This window comes from Echinops telfairi, unplaced genomic scaffold, assembly GCF_000313985.2.
Source record: "Echinops telfairi isolate 266 unplaced genomic scaffold, ASM31398v2 ScPeMD7_7424;HRSCAF=8462, whole genome shotgun sequence".
NCBI lineage: Eukaryota > Metazoa > Chordata > Mammalia > Afrosoricida > Tenrecidae > Echinops > Echinops telfairi.
The window spans coordinates 9,032,938-9,057,772 of record NW_022111324.1 but is presented as its reverse complement, the minus strand read 5'-3'; the positions used below and the strand labels follow the sequence as shown (position 1 = coordinate 9,057,772).

At 47.2% G+C, this 24,835-nt stretch overlaps 2 protein-coding genes across 2 annotated transcripts in view; one reads left to right on the top strand and one right to left on the bottom strand.

Moving 5' to 3' along the window:
• Positions 1-2,431, top strand: part of NME7 (NME/NM23 family member 7) — a 259,766-nt gene extending 257,335 nt beyond the window's left edge. Inside the window, exon 11 of the mRNA XM_030887764.2 lies at positions 2,145-2,431. Within this exon, the coding sequence (XP_030743624.1) occupies positions 2,145-2,177 (33 nt within the window). The 3' untranslated portion in view covers positions 2,178-2,431. The remainder of the gene's footprint in view (positions 1-2,144) is intronic.
• A 530-nt stretch (positions 2,432-2,961) lies between these two features.
• ATP1B1 (ATPase Na+/K+ transporting subunit beta 1) lies at positions 2,962-22,005 on the bottom strand. Its single transcript, XM_045297956.1, has 6 exons — positions 21,940-22,005; positions 21,296-21,551; positions 8,832-8,987; positions 6,834-7,018; positions 4,354-4,434; positions 2,962-3,688 (listed from the first exon to the last, which is right to left on the bottom strand). Exons 1-6 carry the CDS (start codon positions 22,003-22,005, stop codon positions 3,425-3,427), a joined length of 1,008 nt encoding a protein of 335 aa, XP_045153891.1. The 3' UTR covers positions 2,962-3,424.
• Positions 22,006-24,835: the final 2,830 nt, after the last annotated feature.

The following is a 24,835-nucleotide window of genomic DNA, read 5'->3' as shown; positions in this document are numbered from 1 at the left end:
TTGATCTGACTTTTAATATTTTCTGAGTTTTTTTCATATTGAGGTTTATCTGTTGTATCTTGTCATTGTGGGTAGCCTTCTTGAGTTTTTGTTGTGTTTCTCTGTTTGAGGGCATATGAAACGCAGGACAGAAGGCCCTACAGAAGAGACCATTAGAATGAACAGTTGTGCGAGGGTGCAGCACTAGCAGTGCTTCATTCCGGTGTGCACAGGGACACTGGGTGGGAACTGATTAGATGGCTTCTGACAACAAAAGCGACAACCACCTTTGAAAAATGCATTCCCTTGGTTAGATTGTGAGGAGTCGAGTATTCTGACTGACTGTCCTTGTAGGAAAACCTTTTGAGGGCTGATAAGAAAACCCCAAAGGAGGTAAATTGTACTTTCTCTCGACCCAGGAAATGTGTATCTAATTAAAGAGTTACCTGATCATCCCAGATGAGAGATGTGGTAAATGTATGAAAGGAAGTGACAGGAACATGCAAGCACTTAACAGTAAATTGTGAACTGCAGAAAAGGCAGGACTTTGTCTATTTTGTTCATGCGGGGCTATCTGTAACGCTTGAACGAGTGCTTGGCCAGGAGTAGGCAGTCAACAAATAATCTGTGGCAACGAAACTAATCACAACCTCCCGGCTGCTAGTGGGATTGGAAACCCCAGGATCAAGGTTGAGGAAGGAGCTGGCACTAAATGCAATACACAGTCTCTTACTGTGCCAGCCTGGTGAGGTCCTGGGCACTTTGGATTTAGGTAAGATCTTGAAGGACAGGCACCAGACAGGAGGGTGCATCTGGATGTGCCTGTGCATGCGCACACATAAAATAGTTCAGGAGATACCCAGAACGTGAGAAGTGGTGGATTGTCTGGGTCGTAACCATGGAACGGCCTCAAAAATGAAAACTCCCCTCCAACTCGAATAAATGCTCCTTAGACCCTTCTTATGCACAACCACACATTTAAGACGCTCACACCCCTGCACAAAGAACCGGCACAGCCAGACACACTTATTGGAATGATACCTCTGATTACTTTTCCTGGAGAAATCCAGCTCAATATAGGTGAACTTTCAAGTTTATAGATCTCTATGTAGTGAGAACTCTGCAGCCATCGAGTCATGCATGACCTTTTCCTGGTGCAGTCGTTACGAGTTGGGCTACAACCCGAATGGTTGGCAGTTCTAAGCCACCAACAGCACTGGAGAAAGACGGGGCTTTGTTTTCCCGTAAAGTTAAGTCCCAAAATCCCACTGGGAGTCCGAGTCAGCACTGACTCCACGGCAGGGAGAGTGAGCTGTACGATGGAGTTTGTTCCTCTGGTACAGCTTGCCATCCAGATTTGCTGCAGTAGCAGTAGGGGCCTCAAATGATGCTTTTAAAGGAAACAGGAGACAGATCTGCAGGATAGATGTGAACAAGGCGACAACGTAAGCAGTTTCTGGCTCTTGGCATTAAGTATGTGGTGCTAGAAATGCCCATCTCTCCATAAAAGGGGAGCGCCCCCCAACTGAGGAGCTGTGTCACGCCCCGCCCGGCCCAAAGACAAGGGAGTGCTGCCTCGGCCCAGGCAGTGATGGCTTTGTGACAAAGTTCCGTTTTCAGAACTAGGACTCTGGAAAACTGATACTGAATCCTCAGCTCCCTTTAAGAACTTAATGAACCTGTGTTTTCCTCTTGATCTTTGTCTTCCTTCCCAATGAGGTTAATCTAAACTGTGGATGAGGCCTCTGGGCAAACCAGCAAGCAAAGCAGGAACCTTGTTAATTTACAGACCCTCAAACCTAACTTCATTAAAACACACACACACACACCAAAACTAACTTCTTTAAAAAGACAAAAAACAGACATAACTAATGAAGCAAACGAACCCCCAAAACCCACAGCCATTGGTTTCAACCAAAATCTGTCTTCTAAAGTGGGTGGGGTAGCAGTGCAAGATGATCCTAAAATCAAACATGTACTAAACGAAAGCCTCACTGGTAAGTCTGCTATGTGCAGTCTATCTCAGAACCTGGTTGTTGTCTTGGGGAGGGCTGGGTTTTGCCAACTGAGTGTTGGTAGATTCCTCCTGGCCAACCTCTCCACCTATGTCGTGGCAAAGGCTGTGCTTCCATATGAATTAATGGAATCATGCATCTGTCTTTCAGGTTCAGTATTTCTTCAAGATCTTGGATAATTAGCAGAGCGAACAGAGGACAGCACAGACTGACACGTCTAGACACGAGACAGTCACGCACATGAGGAATGTGTTCATTCTTTTATTGTCCATTGTTTTAACCCGACTGAATACAAGATCAACAAGAGCACTGTACTCCTGGCAATTATTACATATGTTAGAACATGGATTTTGCACTTTAGACAACATGTAACACCAGTCTATGGGGTACTGCATTGCTTTTTATAAAGTTCAAAATAAAGATTTATTTTCAAACAAGTGACTTTGGTTTTTATTTCATACATTACACTTTTTCTTGCAGAAAAAAAAATTGTACAACTGCATAAATATAAAATTCTTCCACCGTGGAAATGGTAAAAACATTCATAAAGACACAGCACCAGCATGTGATGCCTCCAGAGAAAGGAAAGGAAAGAAAATGTATAAGCAAATTAATCAGCAGCCCCATCACCAGGCAGCGATGGGCCCACCCAGGTCTCATACACAGCTTCGGAACGTACTGGAGGACAAGGGAGATGGCAGGACAGCATTCAGTACAAAGCACAACACAACCCATCACCTGTGTGTGTGTGTGTGGTTTTATTGTAGTGTCACGTAAATTTAAAGGGCAGTTCCCGCATGACAGCCCACCCCATCCCACCCGCCCCACCCCAGGAAAAAAAAAAAAGACCTAACACCACAGGAAAAGACTATGGAGTGTGTTAAAAATGCTCATCGATGGGCCAGTATCTTTGTCCAAGAGCCAACCCCACCCCACCCCACCCCCCAAAAAAAGGAAAAAAAAAAAGTGACCATGCCAGTTTTATTCCCATTGAGTATTTACACCTTGGACAGCACACCTTGCTCACAGAAAGTAGCAAACAGATACGCTAAAACATGGCTTGAGAAAGGACCGGAGTATGCACCTAGGGTACTGTACACTAAATAAAATACACAAGGCAGCAATACTTAGGGGCCAGAAACACTGCTTACTACAAGTCAGTTATGGAATCATCATTTACAGTAAAAATGGGCACGTCCCAAGGCTCAATTTTTATTTTTATTTTGTCATTTACATAGAATAAATATTTTGTTGCTATTGCTACACTTTAAATTTACATTCTAACCTATTAAATGCAGAAAGCTAGTGTAAAGCGTATAGATTAAGTGTAGGTCCCATACGTATGACAGTTTGTTCAAGACTAGTAGGTTTTTTTGTTTTTGTATCTTTAAACGTTTTCAATGGCTAGTGGGAAAGATTTGTGCTTGTGATCAGCTCTTAACTTCAATTTTTACATCAAAGCGTCCCTGAAAACGGTCTTTGTCACTGTACCCAATGTTTTCACCATACGCCTTACACTCTATGCGGATTTCAGTGTCCATGGTGAGGTTGGTGAACTGCACAGCCAGCAGGGGCTGCAAGTACTTGGGCTGCAGGAGTTTGCCGTAGTAGGGATAATACTGCAGAGGAAAGCCAGCATAGCCGCCCAGTCCAAAATACTCCACGGTGCCAATTTTCTCCTTATCTTCCTCTCGCTGAAAACCAGAGTGAAATGTACTTTAATGGCCCACATCCTGGATCACTGTTACACACACACACACACACACACACACACACACCACACACACCACACCACCCAGAGCATGGACTGCAGGACATACAGCCATCCTCTGATATGCTGAGCTCAACCTGTCCCAGATACAGGCCGCACAGGGCTGGTATCTGACAGGAGAGCCAACAGCATATGCTCAGTATCTCCCGCCCCCCTCCCCGTTCCCCCGCCCAGCACGTATGGAGAAAGGGTCATAAACCAGAGGCTAACACCTGCAGAACTTTCACATTAAGAATCATGTTGGCCTCCCCCCTTTCAATGTACTAGTTGGGCCAAAGAAGCCTGTTCGAGACAGGCTAGTTCACCTCTGCTGTGGAGACCAAGTTTCAAGTGACTGAGGATGATTCCGTTTCTGATTCAGTGAAAACCATCTTTACGGGCATCAGAGCGAGTCTGGTCTATCTGTGCTGTTATTTGTCTTTCTGTCTGGTGTTTCTGCAATCTAACTACAACTCGACCATCTGGAACCAATAGCTGGGAGCAGTGTTTCTTTGATTCATAGTTTACCTCTCACAACCACCACACTCATTCTCTCCTCTCCCATGCCCCGCCTCCCCCGCCCCCAGCAACCTTAAATGCCTTTTTTACCTTGCCGGTGCAGTGAACAGGCAGGACATACGGACTGTATTTCATCATTGAGTAAGGTCCCAGAGAATCATTCTTGGGTGGCTAAATAGAAAAACCACATTGGTTAGTCAGTCTATAATCTGTAAAATGTCTGAAAAAGAAAACTCGTGTATAACCCAAACCAGGACCCATTGGTCACGAGTCCACTGGAAGAACACTCTCAGAACAAGCGTGATTACTCCAGGACACTGAAAGGGAGAATTCTCATCAGAGAGAAAACTGATTTGACATTTCTTTGTTTAAAAATCTATGCTTTTCTCTTAAAGCATGAATAAATGGAGCAGGGCACTTGTTGCCAATCAGCTTTCCTTTGACGCACCAGTAGAAGAGGTACTGCCAAGTGAAGGAGCGTTCCCAAGCCTTATCGGTAAAGGTACTGTTTGAAACAGGTGAAGGGGTCAATGCCCTGAATGAGGCTGTGGTACAGGGGCCAAACCCACTGAGGGGACCCCAGAGAGTACAGTTTGAAGATGACCACTGTGGTAAAGTACACAGAGAGCTGTACACAGAGAGCTTTCTTGCCTGCATCCCTGGCTTGAATCCACCTCAGTGGTGTTTTGATAAATCCATTACAGTCTCTTGCTTAGTCACATTAGTAACGTATATGACCCTTTATTTATTAAATACTTTTATTGGGGGCTCATACAGCTCTCATCACAATCCATACATCCATCCATAGTGTCAAGCACATTTGTATATATGTTGCCACCATCATTTTTAAAGCATTTTCTTTCTACTTGAGCCCTTGCTATCAGCTCATTTTCCTCCCTCCCCCACCCTTCCTCCCTCATGAACCCCTGATAAATTATTATTTTCATATATTACATTGTCCGCTGTCTCCCTTCCCCCACTTTACTGTTGTCTATCCCACTGGGAGGGGGTTATATGTCAATCCTTGTGATCGATTCCCCCTCTCTCCCCCACCTGTTATCTTTAGTCTCATTATTGATGCCAAGGGGTTGATCTGTCCTGAATACCCTGTGTTGCGGGCTCTTATCTATACCAGTGCACATGTTCAGGTCTAGTCAGATTTGTAAGGTAGAAATGAGGTCATGATAGTGGGGCGGGGGCTGGGGGGGAGCATTCAAGAACTAGAGGAAAGTTGTATGTTTCATCAGTGCTATACTGCACCCTGACTGGCTCGTCTCTTCCTTGTAACCCTTCTGTAAGAGGATGTCCAATTGTCTACAGATGGGCTTCGGGTCTCCATTCTGCGCCCCCTGCCCCCCCACACCCCGTCCAAAAATTCACATTGGTATGATTTTGTTCTGGGTCTTAGATCGTATGTGAATCTTGACATGAGATGTGATGTGCACATAGGCCCATCAACATTGGTGGAAGTGGACAGTGCTCTAGACTGGTGACAGACTAGTCTTGTAGTACTGAAATTTGTTTTTGTATATGCGAAAATGTGTATCCAGATTGGATGCTTTTAGAATATTCTGAGAGTAATGTATTTACCTTTAAAAATATATTTTAAACAAGTTTTTAAAATTTCACTAAACAGAGTAAAACAAGCTACTGGGAATGCCAGTAGCTATCCCCAGAAGGTGAGGAAGACAGGCCGCTAGCCTGAGATGATGGGGTACTATGGATAATCACTGATGATGACAAAATGGCTGGGGATTTGGGTTGGGAGAGTAAACTAGAAAGAGACCAAGTGGAAACCATAAAGAATGAATGGGGGGTGGGGTAGCTGACGTCATCGCTTAACAGACTATAGATGTGGGGACATATATGCAACTCAGCAGACTAGACTGCGTGCCTCTGTGGACACATCTAATGTCACTCCACGTCCATGAAGAGAAACATCAAAAGCAAGGGACTCAGAGGACAGAGATGAGGCCCTGTCTTCCTTTGGCCATGCCATACCAACTCCTTTACACCACTTTACTCTTTTGCTATCCTTAATGAATTTATCTTGATGATGTGTTCCCCAAGCAATGGGAGTATCAGACGCAAGCATAACAGAGTGGTACTTGTAGTTTTTCTGTTATACCCTCTTCTAAGTGGACAGGTTAAATATCTGTTGGACAATACATTCCATGCTCTAGAAGGCCCATCAAGCGATCCAAGCACAGGAGCGTCCTTCCACCCCATTCAGCCTTTCATTGTGGCCCTTGGTGGTAGTAAAAGCACTCAGGAATGGTATTCTAAAACTTTTCATCCATACAATGATTTTCATTTAGAAATACTGCTCATGAGTGACAAGCAGGTAAAAACAAATGAACAGCAGTTGACATAAAATTAATAAACAAAAGAGCCAATTTTAGAAAGGAAGATGTTTGCTCAGCGGCATGTCCCCAGTTTGAGGGCAGTCATGGCCACCACCAAAAGCATGATCAAAGTTCAACCTGGAGGGTGTCCAGCTTCTAATGTCAGAGCCCTCCACACCAAACCCAAGTGGCTCATCAAAACTGTACGATTAAACTATCACTTGCCTTAGGTTTGAAGCCCAGAACTCGGTTGAGCTTGATGAGGACACATGGCTTGCCCTCTTTGTAGCCGAAAGTATCATCGTTTATGCCAGAGCAATTTCCCAGCCACTCAAGCTTGAAGCGGCAGACTTTCCGCTCTCCGCGCTCGTTGTTATATTCGCCTCGTTCTTTGAAGTCACTGGGCATATCTGAAAATGCAAACACCAGCTTCACCCCGACCAGCAGATTCCTTAGCACGGTTAGAGTAAAGGCAAAGGTATTCTATCTCCTGCCACACTTGCCCAATTGAAGACAGTGCTACTCTGCACTGAATGCGCTGTCTGAATGAAGAATGTTTTCCTTTTTTATCCACATCTCTTCACTGACATTAAAGAGGTATTTCACCAAGAGCCAACCAAACCTCATGGCAATTCTGACTCACTGTGCGACGCAGGACAGAGCAGAATGCCCCCACGGGATCCCAGAGCTGTAATCTTTAAGAAAGCAGACTGCTGCAACTTTCTCCCTTGGAGTGAGGGGCTGACAAGTTAGAACTGCTGACCTTTGTGTCAGTAACAGAGAGCTTTAACCACTGCACCACCAGGACCAAGAGCCATTGTTAGCTGATAAATAACCCCACACCAATAGCTTCGGAGCCCTTGACAATCTGCACGTCAGCACCTGGTCTCTGGGACTAGTTCCCTAGCTTAAATAATGGATTACTCAGCTACTTAGAGGAAAAGGCAATGGGATCGCTCTTCACAAGAGTAGCATCATTTACACAGGTCAGCAATGGCCTAGCTTGCTAACCGGGACAAAAGGGCTGTCATCTTTTTCAGAACTGGAACTTCTGTGTAGGAGGAATGTATTTGGAGCCAAGTCCCAACTACATTAGACAGTGAGCCATCCCGAGGGCGGACTGCTGTTGCTAGCCTTTAAACTCTCACTCAGGTTATTTGTTGATTTGAGGTTTTGCCTTTTAAATATTTGCATTCTTATAAGCATTTGTCCAGCTGAAAAATCTTAAGGCTAGCAATGTTGATTTATGCTATATCAAGCCAGAGAACAGTGATTTAAAATTTAAATGTTAAATACAATCATCGGGGAGGAAATTGGTGCATTTTAAGTTTGCAAATTAACTGTTTTTTCTTTAGATGGTCAATTTAATCCACTTCTCATGAAGTAGTTAATTCTAGTTTCAAACAGGTCTTTTAAAAACTGCCAAGTAAGAAGAAACCACATTCAAACTCTAATGACAGAAATTCGCCGTGAAACATTTCTTTCTTTAAAAAGAAAAAAAAAGTTCTCCCCAAATATCTTGAAAATTACAATTAGCTGCATATTCTGACCCAGCCAAAGTCTGTCCGATGAAGCAGAGTCAGTAACATTTGAATGGAGTTGGACAAGGACCATCTGGTAGGTCTGAAAACATGGGTGGGGTGACTCACACCGCAGGTAACAAGGAGGGAGTCCGTGTTCACCCCAAGGACTCAAGGAAATGAAGGGCCATTCTTTACTTGTCATCAGCCACTTCCTCATCGCGCACGTCATGGTCCACTGCAAGCAGGTGCATAGTGTGTACTCTACCCACTCCCAGTGCAGGTAGAGCTGGTGACACCAATGAGTCATTCTTAGGAGAGAAAGGCCCTGGGCTGCTTCTATATGTACCACTGGGAAGGGTATGGGGCGATTTCTGGAAATACAAGCAGTTGTTCTTCTCCAAATCAATGGGTATAGATGACGCCAACTGTACTGGTGGTCTACCTACTGGTCTGAGTGATAAAAAGCAGGGATGTCTGTCTGTAAAGTTCGATATTTCGCTGCATCTAAACCATTGAGGGCCTTTTTCAAAAAAGCCAAACAAGAAACTAAGCAGAATGTGTCTTCCCAAGAAGGCCAGTATTCAGTCTTCCATTATTTCAGGAATACCCCACAGCCATTAAAAATAGCAAGTAGAAAAGGGAAATAAGAATTAAAGGCAAGAGAAAACCAACCACAAATATCGCAAAGGAGTCTACTTACTGCCACAATCTTCAAAAATCATTTCATCCTTCTGGGCCACATCTTTGTACTTTTCCAGGAACCTAATTATGTTCAGCAAGTAGGCCTCATAGCTCTTAGGGTCTAATGGACGGAAGGAAATCTCAGTTTTTTGGATCTGAGGAACCTGTGTTAATCCTAGAGCAGACAGAGTTAAAAAAAAAAAAATCGTTAGCAAAAAGCTGTCAAAAGCTAATTCTCCACATCTGACATTTTGCTAACCAGTCCCACTTGGCTAAAAAGAAACCCCCAATCCCCCACATTCCACTGCCACGGAGCCAATTCTGACTCACAGTGACCCTGTAGGACACTAGGACCGTCCAGTGAGCTCCCGAGACTGTGACTCTTCATGGCAGCAGAAAGTCCACTCCTCCAGGGAGAAGCTGCTGGGTTCAAACTGCTGCCCTGCGGTCAGCAGCCCGATGCATGACCACAATGCCACCAGGCTTCCTCCCCGGACCAAAGAGCAAAGGTTAAATTCTTGTCTCCTTTGTGAAATTACTGCTCAAGTACGTAGATTAAGTCCCCAAGCAGCAAAGGCTATGCTTTAGAATGGTTTCATTTCTACAGCAGCATCTCATCATGGGCACTAGTCTCCATGTTATCGGATGAAAACACTGTTTGCATAGAAAGGTCGTGCCTGGCCCAAGGTCACAGGTAAAGTGGGGGAACCAGAATTGCAATGCTCCGAAGATGACGACCTTTTCAGCAATGCTATAAACAGAGCTGTAAAAAGGGCAGTCAGCAGTGCAGCCGCCCCACTCCCCACCCCACAGTTGCAAGCACACTTTGGCAGGGCACTTTCTATACATTTCCAGTGAAGGAATGCATTCCACACTTGCTAAGACTCAAGAGGGCCCACGGCGCTATTTCTTTGGCTATTTTAACCTTGGCTGGGTCTTTTCATGGAAGTTGGAGGGATCTGGGAGGGATGGGCAGTGACCACTCCCGCCTTCCAATTCACAAGTCAATTCTGTACTTCAACTCACAAGTCTGTTCTTGACTTATCAAATGGTGCCCATGAGGGCCCATAATCGATGTCTGCCTTGGTTCAGCATCTATTCTTTGTGAGCAAATCCCACTTCCCCTTAGATTCATCTTCATCATTACTCGCAGACAATTCCCCACCTCCACCTCAAACTCCTCAGGTTTCACACCAGCCCTTTGAAGATGGTTCTTAGCGTCACTCCTAAAGGAATTTGTCATGGGAAACCCCATTGCCCATTTCCCATTCCTCCTAAAGGAATGAAGGGGTGAGGAGCTGTTAGTGACAGCCACGCTACGCCTGAGAGTTGTGACAGACAGGACTCCCCATGAACTGACTGATGCTGGCTCACTAGAGATAGATAGTCCTTGGTTTGAGATACAACAAGGCCTTAACTCAGGTGGACATCCTTTTATTTATTCAATAAATCATTTTATTGGGGGCTCTTACAGCTTTTCTAACAATCCATGCATCCATTATATCAAGCACATATGTTCCCATCATCCTTTTCAAAACATTTTCTTTCTACTCGAGCCCTGGGTATCAGCTCCTCGGTTTTTTCCTCCCTCCTCCCAGGTGGACATTCTTAATGCCAACTCGGAAGGAAGGGGAAGGAAGGGGTATCTTCCGAAAATAACCCGGAGGGCAAGAGAAAAGGGTGCTTTCCAGCCCGCGGGGCTACAACAAGACACCAAAACCACACACAGGGCACACAAAAATATCCTCAAAAAAAGACACACACAGAGTGTGGGTAATGCTCTTCCAGGTGTTCCAACATGATGTGGAGGGCCGAACAGACTATACTGAGGAGAGGCCTAGGATCCTAGCAGTGGTGGATCAGCAGAAACGTAGAGAGGGTGGCACAGTAAGCAGCTGTTGGAAACCAGAGGGAGGTTTCACCTTATCTCCCAGAAGGGGGAGAAGGTAGGAGGAATGGCTGCCAGCTGACCCATGGGACATCCACCCGGTGCCAGTCCAGTCTTGCACAACGTGGCCAGTCAGCAGGATGGGTGGTATAGCAAACACATAATGGGAGATGAGTGCCACATGTGCCAATGTCTGTCTGGCCCCTCACCCTCACCCTCACCACTCCCCACACACACCAGATGGGTTCAGCTGCCTCCTCGTTGGCCTGACTTCACTGGCCACCTCTATCATGTCTTCTAGTGGTCACTCAGGTGTACATGTCCCTCTTAAGGCTACTTTTCAGCTCCTCCCGGGGGTGGGGGTGGGGAAGAGAGCAAGGAAAATTGGAGACATATTTTCCATTCCTTCAAGTCCAGGATGTCTACTATAACCCTGCCTATTACAGGAAACAAATGCCAGACCTCAAGGCACCAGCTCCTCTCACAGAGGTCTTTACTAACAAGCTGGTATCGCTAATGGGTCTATAGGGGCCCAGGATCCATGGTCAAAGCCAAGTTCAAGTTTATCCAAAGACTTATTCCTGATTAGTCAGCACTTGTGTTTTGTTACATTATTCAAGATCCGAATGACGGGACCAACTTCAAGTAGGTCTGATTGCCATGCACACTGGGAGTGCTTTTACATACTGGCCCGTGTGTCTCTGGATAGGAAAAATCAGAAATATCGTCAGTCTCTGGTTACCAACTTCATTCCCAAGTGTTTCTATAAATTAAATCCGCAGGTAAGCTGGAACAGGTGCATTCAGTTATTTAGCCTCACTTTAGTGCATGAACGGAGCCCTGGGGGGAAGGTGGAGAAGTGTAGTCCGGCTAAGTTCAGGGTCAGTGGTTCGAACCGGCTCCTCCACCACAGGAAGATCTGCTCCAGGAGAGAGCGTTACAGCCTAGGGAAGTATGTGGGCTAGCTATGAGTTACAAACAACGTGGTGGCAGTGGGTCTGGGTCTTATGTAAGAAAAGGCTCAAAGCAGTGGTTCTCAACCTTCCTAATTCTGCGACCCTTTCATACAGTTCCTCATGTTGTGGTGACCCTCCAACCATAAAATTTTCGTTGCTACTTCATAGCTCTCATTTTGCTACTGTTATGAATCGGGCAACCCCTGTGAAAGGGTTCTTTGACCAGCAGAAGGGCCGCGACCCACAGGTTGAGAACCGCTAACCACTGGCTCAAAGGTGGTTCAATGATTTAAACGCTGTACAAGCAACCAAGTAAATGTGATGGTGTCAGAGAACTTGTTTCGGAGAGCTTGATTCCAGTGTCTCGGGGTGAGGGCAAACTTCGGTTAATATAAAGCAGATGTTTGTGACCTGGGGATTCGTTGTCATGAAAAACAGTGATGTCTTCACACGGGTATCTATCTTCGGTAAGCACAACACAGGATCTCAGCCCCATCAAGTCTGTACAGAGGGCTTCAAAGGTTGGTGGGGAAACTTCAGTATCTCTTAATTCCCAAGTTTTCCACAAACCTTTTAAAGGTGCTTCATGTTACCACGTTAGAGGAAGGTAGACTGAGACACCCTTGAAGACACTCAACCGTGTTCTGTTCTGACAAGCCCAGAACAGATACCAAGAATAATCCCATGAAACGGCGATGAGATCTGAGCCAATCTCTGGCCTGCTGAATCCATTCTCAGTGATGAGCACCCTGGTAGGAGGAGCCATGAGATGCCATTCCTAAGGCCCAGAAAGCCCTCCCTCTGTCTGCTAAAGATGCCCTCTGGGGTCTCTAAGGGGTCTTACTCACTCACTGCCATCAAGTTGATGCGACTCAGAGTGACTCCCGATAGGACTGCGTAGAACTGCCCCCTGAGATTCCGAGATTCCAACAGTTTATGGGAGTAGAAGCCCAGTCTTTCTCCCTCAGAGTGGCTGGTAGTTTCAAACTGCCGACCTTGCAGTGAGCAGCCCAAGAGGTAATCACTACACCACCACGGCTCCCTTGAGGGGGTCTTAGAAGGTGGTAATTAACACAATCCCGAGTGATCCTCTTTTCTAGATACCCTCAGCTTCTGATCCAAATGCCTTTTCCAGAAAAGCAGCATGAATGATTTGGGTGTAGGTCATGCAATCAATTTCTCCCTCGCAACCTGCATCTACGGAGTGCCCGTGCACATGCTTACAGACATGGGTTAATGTCCAGCTTCCTGCTCCACAGATAAGTGGCCCTGGCCTGCTGCTGTGCCCCTGGGCTCTCCTCCCTCACACCTCTGGAATATCTCAGTCTGTCACCCACCATCTGTGCCCCCACCCCCGACCCCCACCCTCCTTGCTTCTTCTGAGCCCAATGAAGGTACCATAGGTCAGTCCCCTGGCCTCTTCTGGGCGAGGCAGTCTGAATTAGAAGTGTCTCTGATGAGAGCTAGACCATTCACTTCCTAGGAAGCTATTTCTTACTGTGATTAGAGCCCCCAAGCAGATGAAGAGCCCATGAACCGATAGACAAGTTACTTTATAGTCATCAAACTAGTGGAAAGGAAAACGAGGGAGAGATACAGGTGGGAACTTGTACTACTTTGAGCCCTCATACAAATTTGTCATTAAATATAGCATGCTCTAACCCAATTGTGACTCCTTAGCAATGCAATATAGGATTTCGGAGACTGTAATCTTTACCGAAACAGCCTCACCTTTCAACTGTGGAGCAGCCGGTGGGTTTGAACCGATAACTTTGCAGCTAACAGAGCCCTCAAATTCTTCAGATTCTACCCCTTGCAGAGTGGGGTTCCTACAAATTGCTTTCACAGTAGGTGGCATACTCTCAGCTGGTCTTTCTCTCCACCGCCCACTCCTTAATGTTGTTACAGTTCTAGCTTTGAACAATGGCGAGCTTTGTTTGCTGCAGCGGTAAACTTCCAGGGGCCAAAGGCAGAACACCCCACACCTCGGGTTTGTGGTTTCATACTACATTCCAGGAAACACATCTAACCTTTTCCCTCTAAAGTCTTCTGACCTTGAATTAGCCCAAACATGATGCCCCATATAGCTCTCCTCTAAAGGGACCCTTTGCCTCACACTTCCATCTTACTCTTTAATAAATGTTTCTGAAAGAATAGGATGAGAATTTGGATATGCAAAATAAAGCCTAGTATTTTAAATACTTAAATCCAATTAATATAGTATTTGGTTTTCATTATGCCAACTTCCTATAAGACTTGCTGTGAATGACAAAGAAATGGGAAATGGTTACACACAGGCGTTTTTAGAGACACAAGTGCTTTCCCTGGGCCCACACCTCTTGAGGAACAAGAAAAACACTCAAATGACCAGCCTCGGCAAGGGAGGCGGGGCGAGAGAAAAGAAAGCAGCTTTTCACTAAGCTGAGTGTTTTGTCTCCAGTGAGGTGTATGTTCTAACAGGTTTCCAGTTTCTCAGTCTACTTGTGAGTCTGAAGTTTGAAACGAGGAGGCAGCCATTTTCACCTTGTAACTGTCACGCCTAAGCCGCTCACAGCACAGCTGCCTGAACCCGTCATTTACAACAGTTGACGAATCACTACGCTGAAAACTCTTCGGCGCAACCTCCAGGAGGGTAACCACATCACTGAGAAGGGCTCCGGAGGCAAAGAAGCCTGCAGAAGCTAGGCCACACACAATGCGTGCATAGCACGTGTCTCCTGAAAACTGCCCACTTTTAAAACTGGGGCAGTGTGATGGTGCGCACACACACAGTCATGCGTACAGGCGTGCGTGCGTGCGCACACACACATGCCCCTGTGTGTGGGTCCTTAAGGGTGTTTTTTCCACCTCTGAAGTACCACGTTGTAAAACCTACACTATTTCTGGGTTTTTGTGTGTTTTTAATTTTGCGTGTACAGGATTAGAATCAGTTTACCTCGGGACATGCTGGGGGGCAAAGGGGGAAGGTACGTCTGTGACATGCTTTCTGAATTGGGTCGCCTTTTGATTCACCTGACTCCGAAGCTGGCGGAGCAAGGAGTCAGCTGCATGAATGCCCTTCTTCTTCACAGGGTCACACGCAGACCCTCCCAGAGGCCTCAGAACCTAGCCCTCTGGAAGGTCTCGGACACACAGGCTTGCTGGACTTTAGATCCGGGTATCTACAGAAGCTCTTCCCTCCCTTGTCTAAGCGAAAGGCCGGCGCCCTGGTGGAAAGCCATTCTCTCCTTGATGGGGGAGCTTTTTATCTGCAATTGCACAATCAAGAGTTATTTCCTTCAGAGTACCCACACAAGAACATGTAGTGTCTGTCATAAAGGACGTAACTCTGACCTTTTATATGGTTCAAAACTGTGCTTGTCATCCCTATAAGAATTTTAAAAGGCATCATCTTCAGAAAGGGAAAACAAACAACCAAAGCCAAGCGCGTCATTCAGAGCAAACACATCAAGGTATGACTTGCCTAGAGACAAAACGTAAACATTTGCTCCGTGACAAACATCCTGAAACAAGACACCGTGTTATACAAGGTCTCTGAAGAGGTCTATTCATGCATGTTGTCTGGAAGCTGCTGGATAGTGCATTTCCCTGGCTCCCTTCCATCTCCCCAACCGGCTCTCTAGTCTTGTCTGGGTCCGATGGTCTCCCAGGACTGAAAGCAGTGGTCAACTACCACTGCATGGACCAGCCCATGCCCAGCAAAAATCAGTGCCTGCAGGTGAGGATGCCCTTTCCACTCCCAGCCCCAGGACGGAGCACTGCTCTTGGGTGGGGGCAGCAGAGCATCAGAACTGAAGCTTCAACTACCAACCGGCCTCTCTCTCTCTCCTCACCATCATATCCCCAGATTTGTTATTTGGTCCTACTTATTAGATCTCTGTGCTCTGCTTATACGTCTGAAACCAGCCTCTAAATTATGATTCTTTTTCCTGTGGCTTTCGGAGATCAGCTTGGAGCTAACTAAGCATTAGGCTGCCAGTGTTGCAAGCATCACCAGTTGTAACCCGGCCATCAGAACAGGCGTGCAGGGCCACAGGTAGGCGAGCTGATGAAGGCCCACAGCAACTGAGGCTGAGGCACGGGAATAAGAACTTGGGGATGTCCTTTACAACACCGTGAGCCTGGGCAGGGGGGTCTGGGAGGAGAGCAAAGTAAGAGGCCATCGGGCCTGGCTAGCAAGCAGACAGCATCTTTATAGGTAGGAAGTCAGCTGCTAAGGTATGAATCAATGGATTCTAAAGACACCTCTTGGCACTGTGAGACAACTCCTCCCAGTATGTCCATGGTTGCTGTTGTTAACTGCCACTGGGCCAGTTCCAACTCAGGGCAACCAACCCCGAGTAGAACCTGCCAGGTTGTGACCTTTCTGCAGCAGATCTGGGGCCAGGCTCCCCCAAGGCCTCGGGGTGGGTCTGACCCACCAAGCTTTCAGGTACTAGTCAGCCTCTTCACTGTTGCCAAGGTTCCCAATCTGCCCTCTGAAATGTGGGTGAAAGGGAGAAATATACATGTGACATATTTAGGGGGAAGAAAACTGCTATTCTAAGGTCGACGTGATGCTGCTCAAGAACTTGACTTAATTGTGCTGGAATCTGGCTTGCACTGGCTTGTAACCTAATGGATTGTCCAAATACTTCCCTTTCACAATCAAGATGAAACAGACTGCTGGTGGTGCCAGTGTGGTTGGCTGCTCTTCCCCTACCCGATTCTGGTTACAGCAGGCACGGTGCCAAGAGGGCTCTTTTAGAATGAGTTCTGACAGCACCAAGTCGCCTTCACGACAGAGCAAAGCGGAAAGCCACCCACAACCCTGGGAACTGACCCTGTGCTCACTGACTGACACACACCGACCTTCCTCCTTGTTCAAGGAGCTATGGGGTTAGGGAGGCAGCAGTGTGTTAGAGGAAGCGTAGATTTCCCTGTGAGACCACAGGTCAAGGGACAAGAGTCACAGTAGGGACAGGGCCTGGTGAGCGTGAGAGTGCGCATCGGTGGAAGGTGCACGTGCGCAGGTCTCCTCAGCCTCCGTGTCTCCCTCCAGGTCTGATGACCACCCTAGAACCTCACCAGCAGTCTCCTCTAATGGCAAACAGCTTGGCAGTTGCTAATGCGACAGGATTTTAAAGGGAGAGATTGCAAGCCAATCTGTTGTCCCTGGAATTTTTTTTTTTAAGACTTTCCTACCCTAGCCTAACTTCTCCTAATCAGCTCCATGAAAACTCAGGGGTGTAAAACAGCTGCCCACACCAGTCACAGCTCAGAGCCTACAAGTGATTAATTCAGTGGGCAAAGAAGTAGAGTGTTCTTCCTATTACTGGCTGCCACGGAGTCGACTCTGACGCAGAGACCCTACAGGACAGGGTAGAACCTAGAAAGTCCCATCTTTCTTCTCCCTCAGAACTGCCATAGTTTCCAACGGCTGAGCCTGAGGTTAACAGCCTGAGGCATGATCAAATCACTAGGCTGCAGCTGTCAATTGCTGAAACGCTTATTTAGTTAGTGCTGTGAGTTTAGTTCCTAACCAAGTAGTACAGGTATTCCTCAGAGATATTGTGGCTGCAGTTCCAGGCCACCGTGATTAAGTGAGTCACCTGAATGTTGGGGGTGGTTTAGGGATCCCTGGTGGCAGGGCGAGGTAAGCACTGTGCTACTAACCAAAAGACGAGTGCTTAGAACCCACCCATGGGGAGAAAACACGAAGACGTCGGATTCTGCAGATTTGCGGCTTGGGAAAGCCCGGGCAGCGGGGCTTCTCTGTCCTACTGGTCCGCAGAGGCAGACCCGACTCTGTGACAGTGGCGGTTCCTCTATTAGGTGAAACGGCATTATACAAACACCTGAAATATTCATTCTGAAAATTAACAAAAGGGGACCCAGAGACACAAAATGGGCATGTGCTATTGGGGGAAACGGCACTGACAGACTGAATGCAGTGTTGCCACAACCTGCACTTGTGAAAACTGCAGGCCTGTGAAGTGCAGTGGAATGGGGTATGCCTGCATCTACTTACTGTAGAGTGGCTTTCAAAAAAGCCCAGGGAAAATCTCACTCTCTCATAATTTCCATTCTTTCGCAATTCTTTTAAGCCATCCTCATATCTTTATGGCCTCAATGAACACTCACAGTATTGCTCCCGCTTTGTGGATGAGAACACTGAGGTTTAGGGAGGCTGGGTGGGGAAGACGCTCCCAAATGTCCTTCTCCAGTGAAATTTTACTGTAAGTCTATATTGGGTATTTAGGAACTTTGGGGCTATTTTGATATTTATGCTAGGCAATATGAAGTAGCCAATTATCAGCCTATAAAATGACCTATGAAAATATCAATTTAATATGTGACTCAACTTGGTATCTCAGCCGAGGCTGCAGCCCATTTCCCAGGCAGAGCTGGCAGATTCCGCTGCCATGGCAACAACCCTTGGTCAGGAGTATCATTCGCACCTACAGCCACCGTTGCTCAAGGCCAAGAACGGTACACATTTATCCATGTGTCTTTAAATTTCCCTTCCATTTTGTAGCTCAGCCCTTCCTCTGGGACTTTCCCGTTTGGCCTATCAGGGAATCTAATATTCTAGATTTAGAGACTCAAATGCACCGCACAAGTGCCACTGCTTAATTTGGCCACATTCACACATGTTGTTTAGAGGAGATCTAATTACAAAGTGGCCCAGTGTGTAAAGGGCAGTCAAAACCCAGTCAGGCCAGATTTGTATCGATGCCTCGAATTAGCCTCGAATTAGCACTAATAAGCCCTTCTGTGTGACATCTTCACAGGAGTCCTGGTAGCTCAATAGTGAAACACTTCCCAGCTAACTAAAAGGCCAGTGGTTCAAACCCACCAGCCGTTCCATGGGAAAGGATGTTGCAGGCTGCTTCCCTGAACATTTAGGGCACTGGACACTCTAGGGGCCAGTTCTCTGTCCTGTAAGGTCCCTATGAGGAAGAATTGTAGCTGTGATCTATAAATGATGTGATATAAAGTCTTCCACGCATGCTATGATTTTCTCCCTTTCCCAGCCCTGGAAATCAGGCTTCAAGATATTATATCAAAAGCTCACTAAGGTGTTCTCCCACACATGTATTAAGCATAGATACTGAAAGAACAGTCATTACTGCCTACCCAAGCATACACATTTTTCAGATTTATTCTGGAAGATGCAGAGAACAGGGTCCAATTAGGGGGTGTCTTCAGAGGCTGCTAGCTAAATGGTGGGAGGTTTAAAAAATCAACCACGGATGTCCCATGGAGCCTCTGATACACTTGGGTGACCATGAGTCGGAACAGATTGGACAGCACTGGTTCTTTTGGCTGCTTGTTATTTGTTTTTCAGATCTTTAAGGGTGATCCAATGAGGCAACACTCCTCAGCCCCCATGTTCTTCTGTGTAAATGAATGCACTGCCTCTTAGGAAAGGCACAAAGCATCCCAGGCAGGGCAGGTGGGTGAGGGTGTAAGCAAAGGAGGAATTATAAAGGGCATGGGGCAACAGATGCAGAAGGGGGAGGGAAGCACTTTTCCGGTGACTCAGGCTCTCAAGGACAGGGGTGCATATTTCCAAGATGAGCCACCAGCATTCCTCTGGAGAAGTGAGTATTTGTCAGGCCAGTCCAACTGCTGCATGGACCCTAAATATAGGGACAAAGAACTTGTCTCTTAGGAAGACACTGGAAAAGGGGAGGGTGTGAGGGAAAAGTGCTGGACGGGACTGGGCACCTCAGCCAATCAAGTGCCCACGCAAGAGCATTGCTAAATCCTTATCTATAAAGGACCCAGCATGTTGACTATTTCTTTTTTCAAAGAAAACGGTTCGTTTCAACAAAGATGGGAATCTACAGAGTTCATATAGTCATGAGTTTCCTTTTTATGATCTGAGACATTACAAGAAATGTTTCATTTTGTGTGATTTAGGGCTTCTGGTGTACAATAGCATTGTACTCGAAGACTAGCTTGTATTAGGGTCGAGGGGGGAGGAGGAGAAGACTAGCCATGGTTAAATTATCACTTACTAATGCTACCATCAGGAGCCCTGGTGGTGGTGTGCCCACTGAGCTACAATCCACATGACCATTAGTTCGAAACTGCTCAAAGCTCCTCTGGAGAAAACTGGACTTTCTAATTTCTTAAACAGTCTTAGAAACCCACAGCGGGCCACTGTGAGTCAGCACTGACGGATGGCACGGACATGCCACCATAAAAACTGAAACAGAGGAGGGTGTGAGAAGACAAGCTACGCTTTACAACCACTAAAGCCTGGGTTCTTTGAGCACATGGGATGCATTTCAACCTTGCCACAGACCCACTTCTCTCTTGGGAAACAAATGCTGGCAAGGGTAGATTTTTGATCAAGCAGGTTTGCCATTTTACATACTTACGCTTTTTGTTTTCCCACTTCCAAAATGCCATGGACCAAAATGTAACTATTGAGAAACATTCTGGGCTTGCCCCTTACAGTAGAGCTTTATTTGACTTGGGGCTAAGATGAAATCTGCTACCTCCGTATTTCAAACAGTTTTGTCAACTGCAAGTCTTTCCCACAAAAGAGAGAAACAGGCATGACGTGACAGTGACAGGCAGCAGTGGGGTACTGCACCCAGGCTGCTCAGGCCCGTGTGGAAGGCCTCAAGCGTGTCCCCTAAATACAGCTGTTTACTAAAATGTTGCTCAGGGAAAATGGAGAGGGAACAAGTCACTGCCATGTTCCCAACAGAAGTCTCAAGGTCACCTGTAATGTGAGAACCCAGAAGTTATACAACACTTCCTCTTTCTCTAGGTCCTCCAGGCATTGAAGTTTAGAAGAGCTACCCCGGCTTTTCCTCGGGCAATGGGAAAGAGGCCTGTGGGCACCGGGCCTCCCCTGGGGTTAGTGATCAGTGTGGACATGCACAGGTGCAGTGCAGGCCTCGCCACCCAACCCCCCCACCCCCAAAAAATCACAGCAGGGGACTCAAGTGGCATTTTGCAATATCCCACAACCTTTTTCTTCAGCCAATTTTATAAAGCTGAAGTAAGACAGTTCATTCAACTGCTAAACGGGTACCGATAAAGCAGACAAAACAAGACTCCGATTAAACAAACAGGTATGCATATTGAGAACACTGTGACTTTGTTCAAGGTCAAACTGAAAAATCCAGTCACCAGTGGGAGGGGACAGGTCCCTGAACCTCAGCTCCTTTCCCTATACGCAGTTGGCCAGTTCAGTTTCTCTAAAGATAAATCAGTCTTTTAAAAGAAGAGTCATGGTGCTTTTTTTTTAAACAAGGATTTATCTGGGTTATATTTCTTTTAAAAATGTGGGGAAAATGCATATTAAAGCGTGAAAAGCCCAGCCATGATCCAACCGATCCTACCTACCAACCCCCACCTGCCTACCCTCTTCCTTGGAGCATTGGCTCATGGCCACTCAGCCGTGACTGGCAGGCTGAGCCGAGGACCAGGGCCCATGGCCCTCCTTCCTGAGCTGTGCAAAGAAGGCGTCTGCGGCCCTGGGAGCTCTGCCTGCAATGCGGGTCGGGGATGCCGATGCAGCAGGGAGGAGTTAGTTCCTGCTTCCTCTCGCCAGCATTCATTTCGGTCTACAGTTTTCTATTTTTCTCCCTCCACCGAGAAGGAAATGCCCATTTTACCTCCAGCTCATTTTACCTGGTGGGGCCACTCGGTCCTGGTAGGTGGGCTTAAATTCACTGATGGTGAGCAGCAGCACCTGGATGGTTCCGATGAAGATGCCAGCCAAGCAGCCGTAGAATATGACGTAGAAGAGAAGGATCTTAACTGCAGGGAGGACAGAAACACAAGGGCTGTGATGCACTCTGGGCTCTGGGCTCAGTGCAGAAGGGGCTCTGTTCCTGGCCCCTGCCACGCTGCTTGTCCCAGAGCTTGTTCCTTTTCCACCATGGGCCTGACGGGCACAGGTGGAGGCTGAGGGAGAATCACCCTCTGCTGCAGGTGTCCATGTGTGGTGGTGAGAGGAGTGTGTGTGTGTGTGTGTGTGTGTGTACGGCGGGGGGTGGGGGGATGGGGGGGGCAGTGGGAGAATTAAGAGCTTAGAAAAATATTCACCTACAACTAGGAGTCTTTAGAGCAAATATATTTCATTCCCTAAATGAAGAAAACAAACATATTGACAGAACTTGTTCACGACATCCAGAGCTCTGTTTTTGCGTGCTTATGCAATGCACTTCAAATGTGATGACACACTCCCTCAGAGAGGAACGTGTTCCTTGCTTGCTTCTCCCTTGACATTTCACTACTACAACCCAGGCTCTGGTGGGGCTCCAAACGCTCACATGCCGGTCTGTGCCACCGAGGGCCACCAAGACCGACCTGCTCCGTACAGTCGCCCCACCAGTCATGTGGGCTGCTGACTACTGCTGACTAAGCACTGCTTTTCCCCTGAGGGGACCAAATGAGGGCAATGGAAATTCTAGAGTAGAAGTGGCAAGCCCATTTTCACCTCGTCGTCTGAGCATGGAACTGCAGCACAATGACGCTCTACGAGCTCGTTTCTTTTCCCCCGTAGCTAGTTAGCAAGATGGAGGCAGCTTAGAGAGCGGCAAAGGCAGGGTGGGGGGTAGAAACCACAACAAAATCATGAAGCACACAGACTGGAACGAGGCTATCAGTTACTGGTTTACAAGGATTATCTCCCCGATTAGCCGCATAGTAACAGGCTGTACTAGGCATCGGGGAGCAGGCCGGTGCCAGCCAAACAACTCGGCCCTCTCCGAGCACGCAGAGGTGGGCCGAGGGGGCCCAGGGTACTCCGAACACGCCCCAGATCGGCTGCATTCACTCCTGGAGGCCTGGGGGGAAGCCAGGAGTGTCTGTGGCAGGAAAGTGTGTGTATGGAGTCAGGGACAGGTGGTACACAATGGTGGGGCTTAGTCATAGTGCCCTCTCCACAGGTTTAAAAAGCGAACTTTGATTAGGCAACAAAGAGTCTGGGGCTCTTAATGGGAAATAAAACACATAGGACTACACCAAAATGCTTAGTCATATCCTTTTTTCTCTATCAAAGAAAGGAAAAAGACAAAAGGTTAGGTCAGGAGCTGGACGCATGAAAAGGTAGGGCTAGAATCCTGAGCCATAGCTGCCCAATTCAATCGCTCCCTCCCAAGCAGCACAAGGGTTAACCCTCGTGCTGCATTCTGTATCCAAGCAGCCAGTGGTGTCAAGAGATTTGGAATCCCCCCATCCCCCAACCCCAGTGAACAGCTCCCAATGCTCCCAAGAGGTCGCTGTAAGACAGTCAGCAAGAGGCCTATGGGAGCCTTGATTCTAGTTCCCTTCCACCTTCTTGCCGTCCCCTGTTCAGTGCTCTGAGCTTAACCAATTCACCTCTTCTACCAAGGCAGCATGTACGTCTTCGTTACCACAGCCGACTTTTGGCCACCCAAGGGGGCACACGAGCAAGGCCCCGGCTCTAACACTTGAATGCACTGCAACAAGAAGCTGGTCCTGGTGCGGGCAGTTCAAGACTTAGCCTCAAACCCAGGGCCTCTTTCGCTCAGAGCTCTTTCTAAGCAGACTCTGCCCAGTAACTTGTGTGAGGTCACCTGGTTGGAGAGGTGCACCCTGGGCTGGGAGGGGCTCCCTGCACCTCAGGCTCAAGCAGTGGTTGGCACCACAGGGGGGTCACCTTGGGATGATTTTTCCTTGTTAAGAAATGTCTTCCTTTCTTTTAATACAAGTGGCAGAGAAGTTTGGGGGAGGGGAGGGGAAGGAATTGGGTGGGGATGAGTGTCCTTCAAAGGGTCATGGGCAGGTAGAAAAAAAGAGCATCGGGCCTAGTTGTAAACATTAAAAAACGCACTACATATTAACCTAAAGTGATTTGTATGCTGTGATTTCTCAAGCAAGTGACAGGCGATCTCCTGCGTCCATCTTGGTGAAAATCTACCTAGAACAACCGAGCCAAGGGCATCCTGCCCTGGTCCCAAGGGCATCCACATTGGGCCCGCTGCTGGAAAAGGTGTCTTTTCTCCAAATGAGGTGGCGATTGTTACAGCTCCCTCTGGCATGTCTTGCATTGCCAGAGGGGACAGACAGATTGGTGCAAAAACAAGAACCGGATTTTTAGCTCAGCTAAAGTACACACCAGGCCTGCCTGGTGTCTAAATTCATTAAGTCACTGTACTGACACCCTCCTTGCTGGATATGGTATCATCAAGACATAAGTATGAATCGATCCTCTCGTAGATGGAGGCCTGCTTCATGAAGTGGCAGCCTAAGTACAGGTCGTTCTACACTGCCCTACCCTCTTAAGGTAAATATTATTCCAAGAAGCAGCACAGAATTGCAATGAGGAAAGACATTTTCATGAGAAAAACACTAGGAACGGCAAATTTACAAGGGGTGTGGAGTAAATGCAGCCCATGCCCTCTGTGGCCCTGCCGGGGTCAGACCACTGGGGAAGGCAGGTCCAGCAGACCATGGGAGATGGGTGCCTGATCTGCAATGCACCTCCCAGGCCTCACTCAAGTTACAAGGAGTTGCTAGGAGATGGCCCTGTGACCAAGAGCTGTTCTTAATACGTTCTTGCTTTATGGCTTTCCCCCTCCACATCGAGAAAATACAGGGAATTACTTTTTTATCTGAGAAACTATGGCAATAATCCCATTGTTGCCCACTCCACCCCACGCCGCCACCCCACCCCAATTAGGAAAAAACTAAATGAAAACAACAACAAAAAAACAACCTAAAAGCCATTGCCTTCAAGACGCACATTTTCAGAGGCTCAGGGAGGCCCTGGCTTGCCTATGAATAAGGCCTCACCTTGACTAACCTTGAAGTGTGATGCATTATTAACCCTTTATTTTCTGTCAAGAAAAGACATGATGGGCTGTATTTTTTTCTTGCTACATACATTATATATATATATATATAGTAGATTCCAGCCTCTTCTATTTCAAAATGTCAGCCAAGAGCTTATTTCCCTGACTCATTCTGCCCATTCCCACAGACCCTTCGAACCAGAACCACTGTATAAGTCCCGATTCAGGGTTCCCAGTGGCTACAGAGGTGGTGCTAGCTGAGGATGCTGGTGTGGTGGTGCTGATGATGATGCGGGAGGGGGGTGGAGGGGGGAGGCAGTGATGCAGCAGGAGGGAGTTCCCTCCCTTCTCGCCGCAGTCACGACTCCAACAGATTTGCCTACAACTCTGCCCTTCAAAATGACCTTTT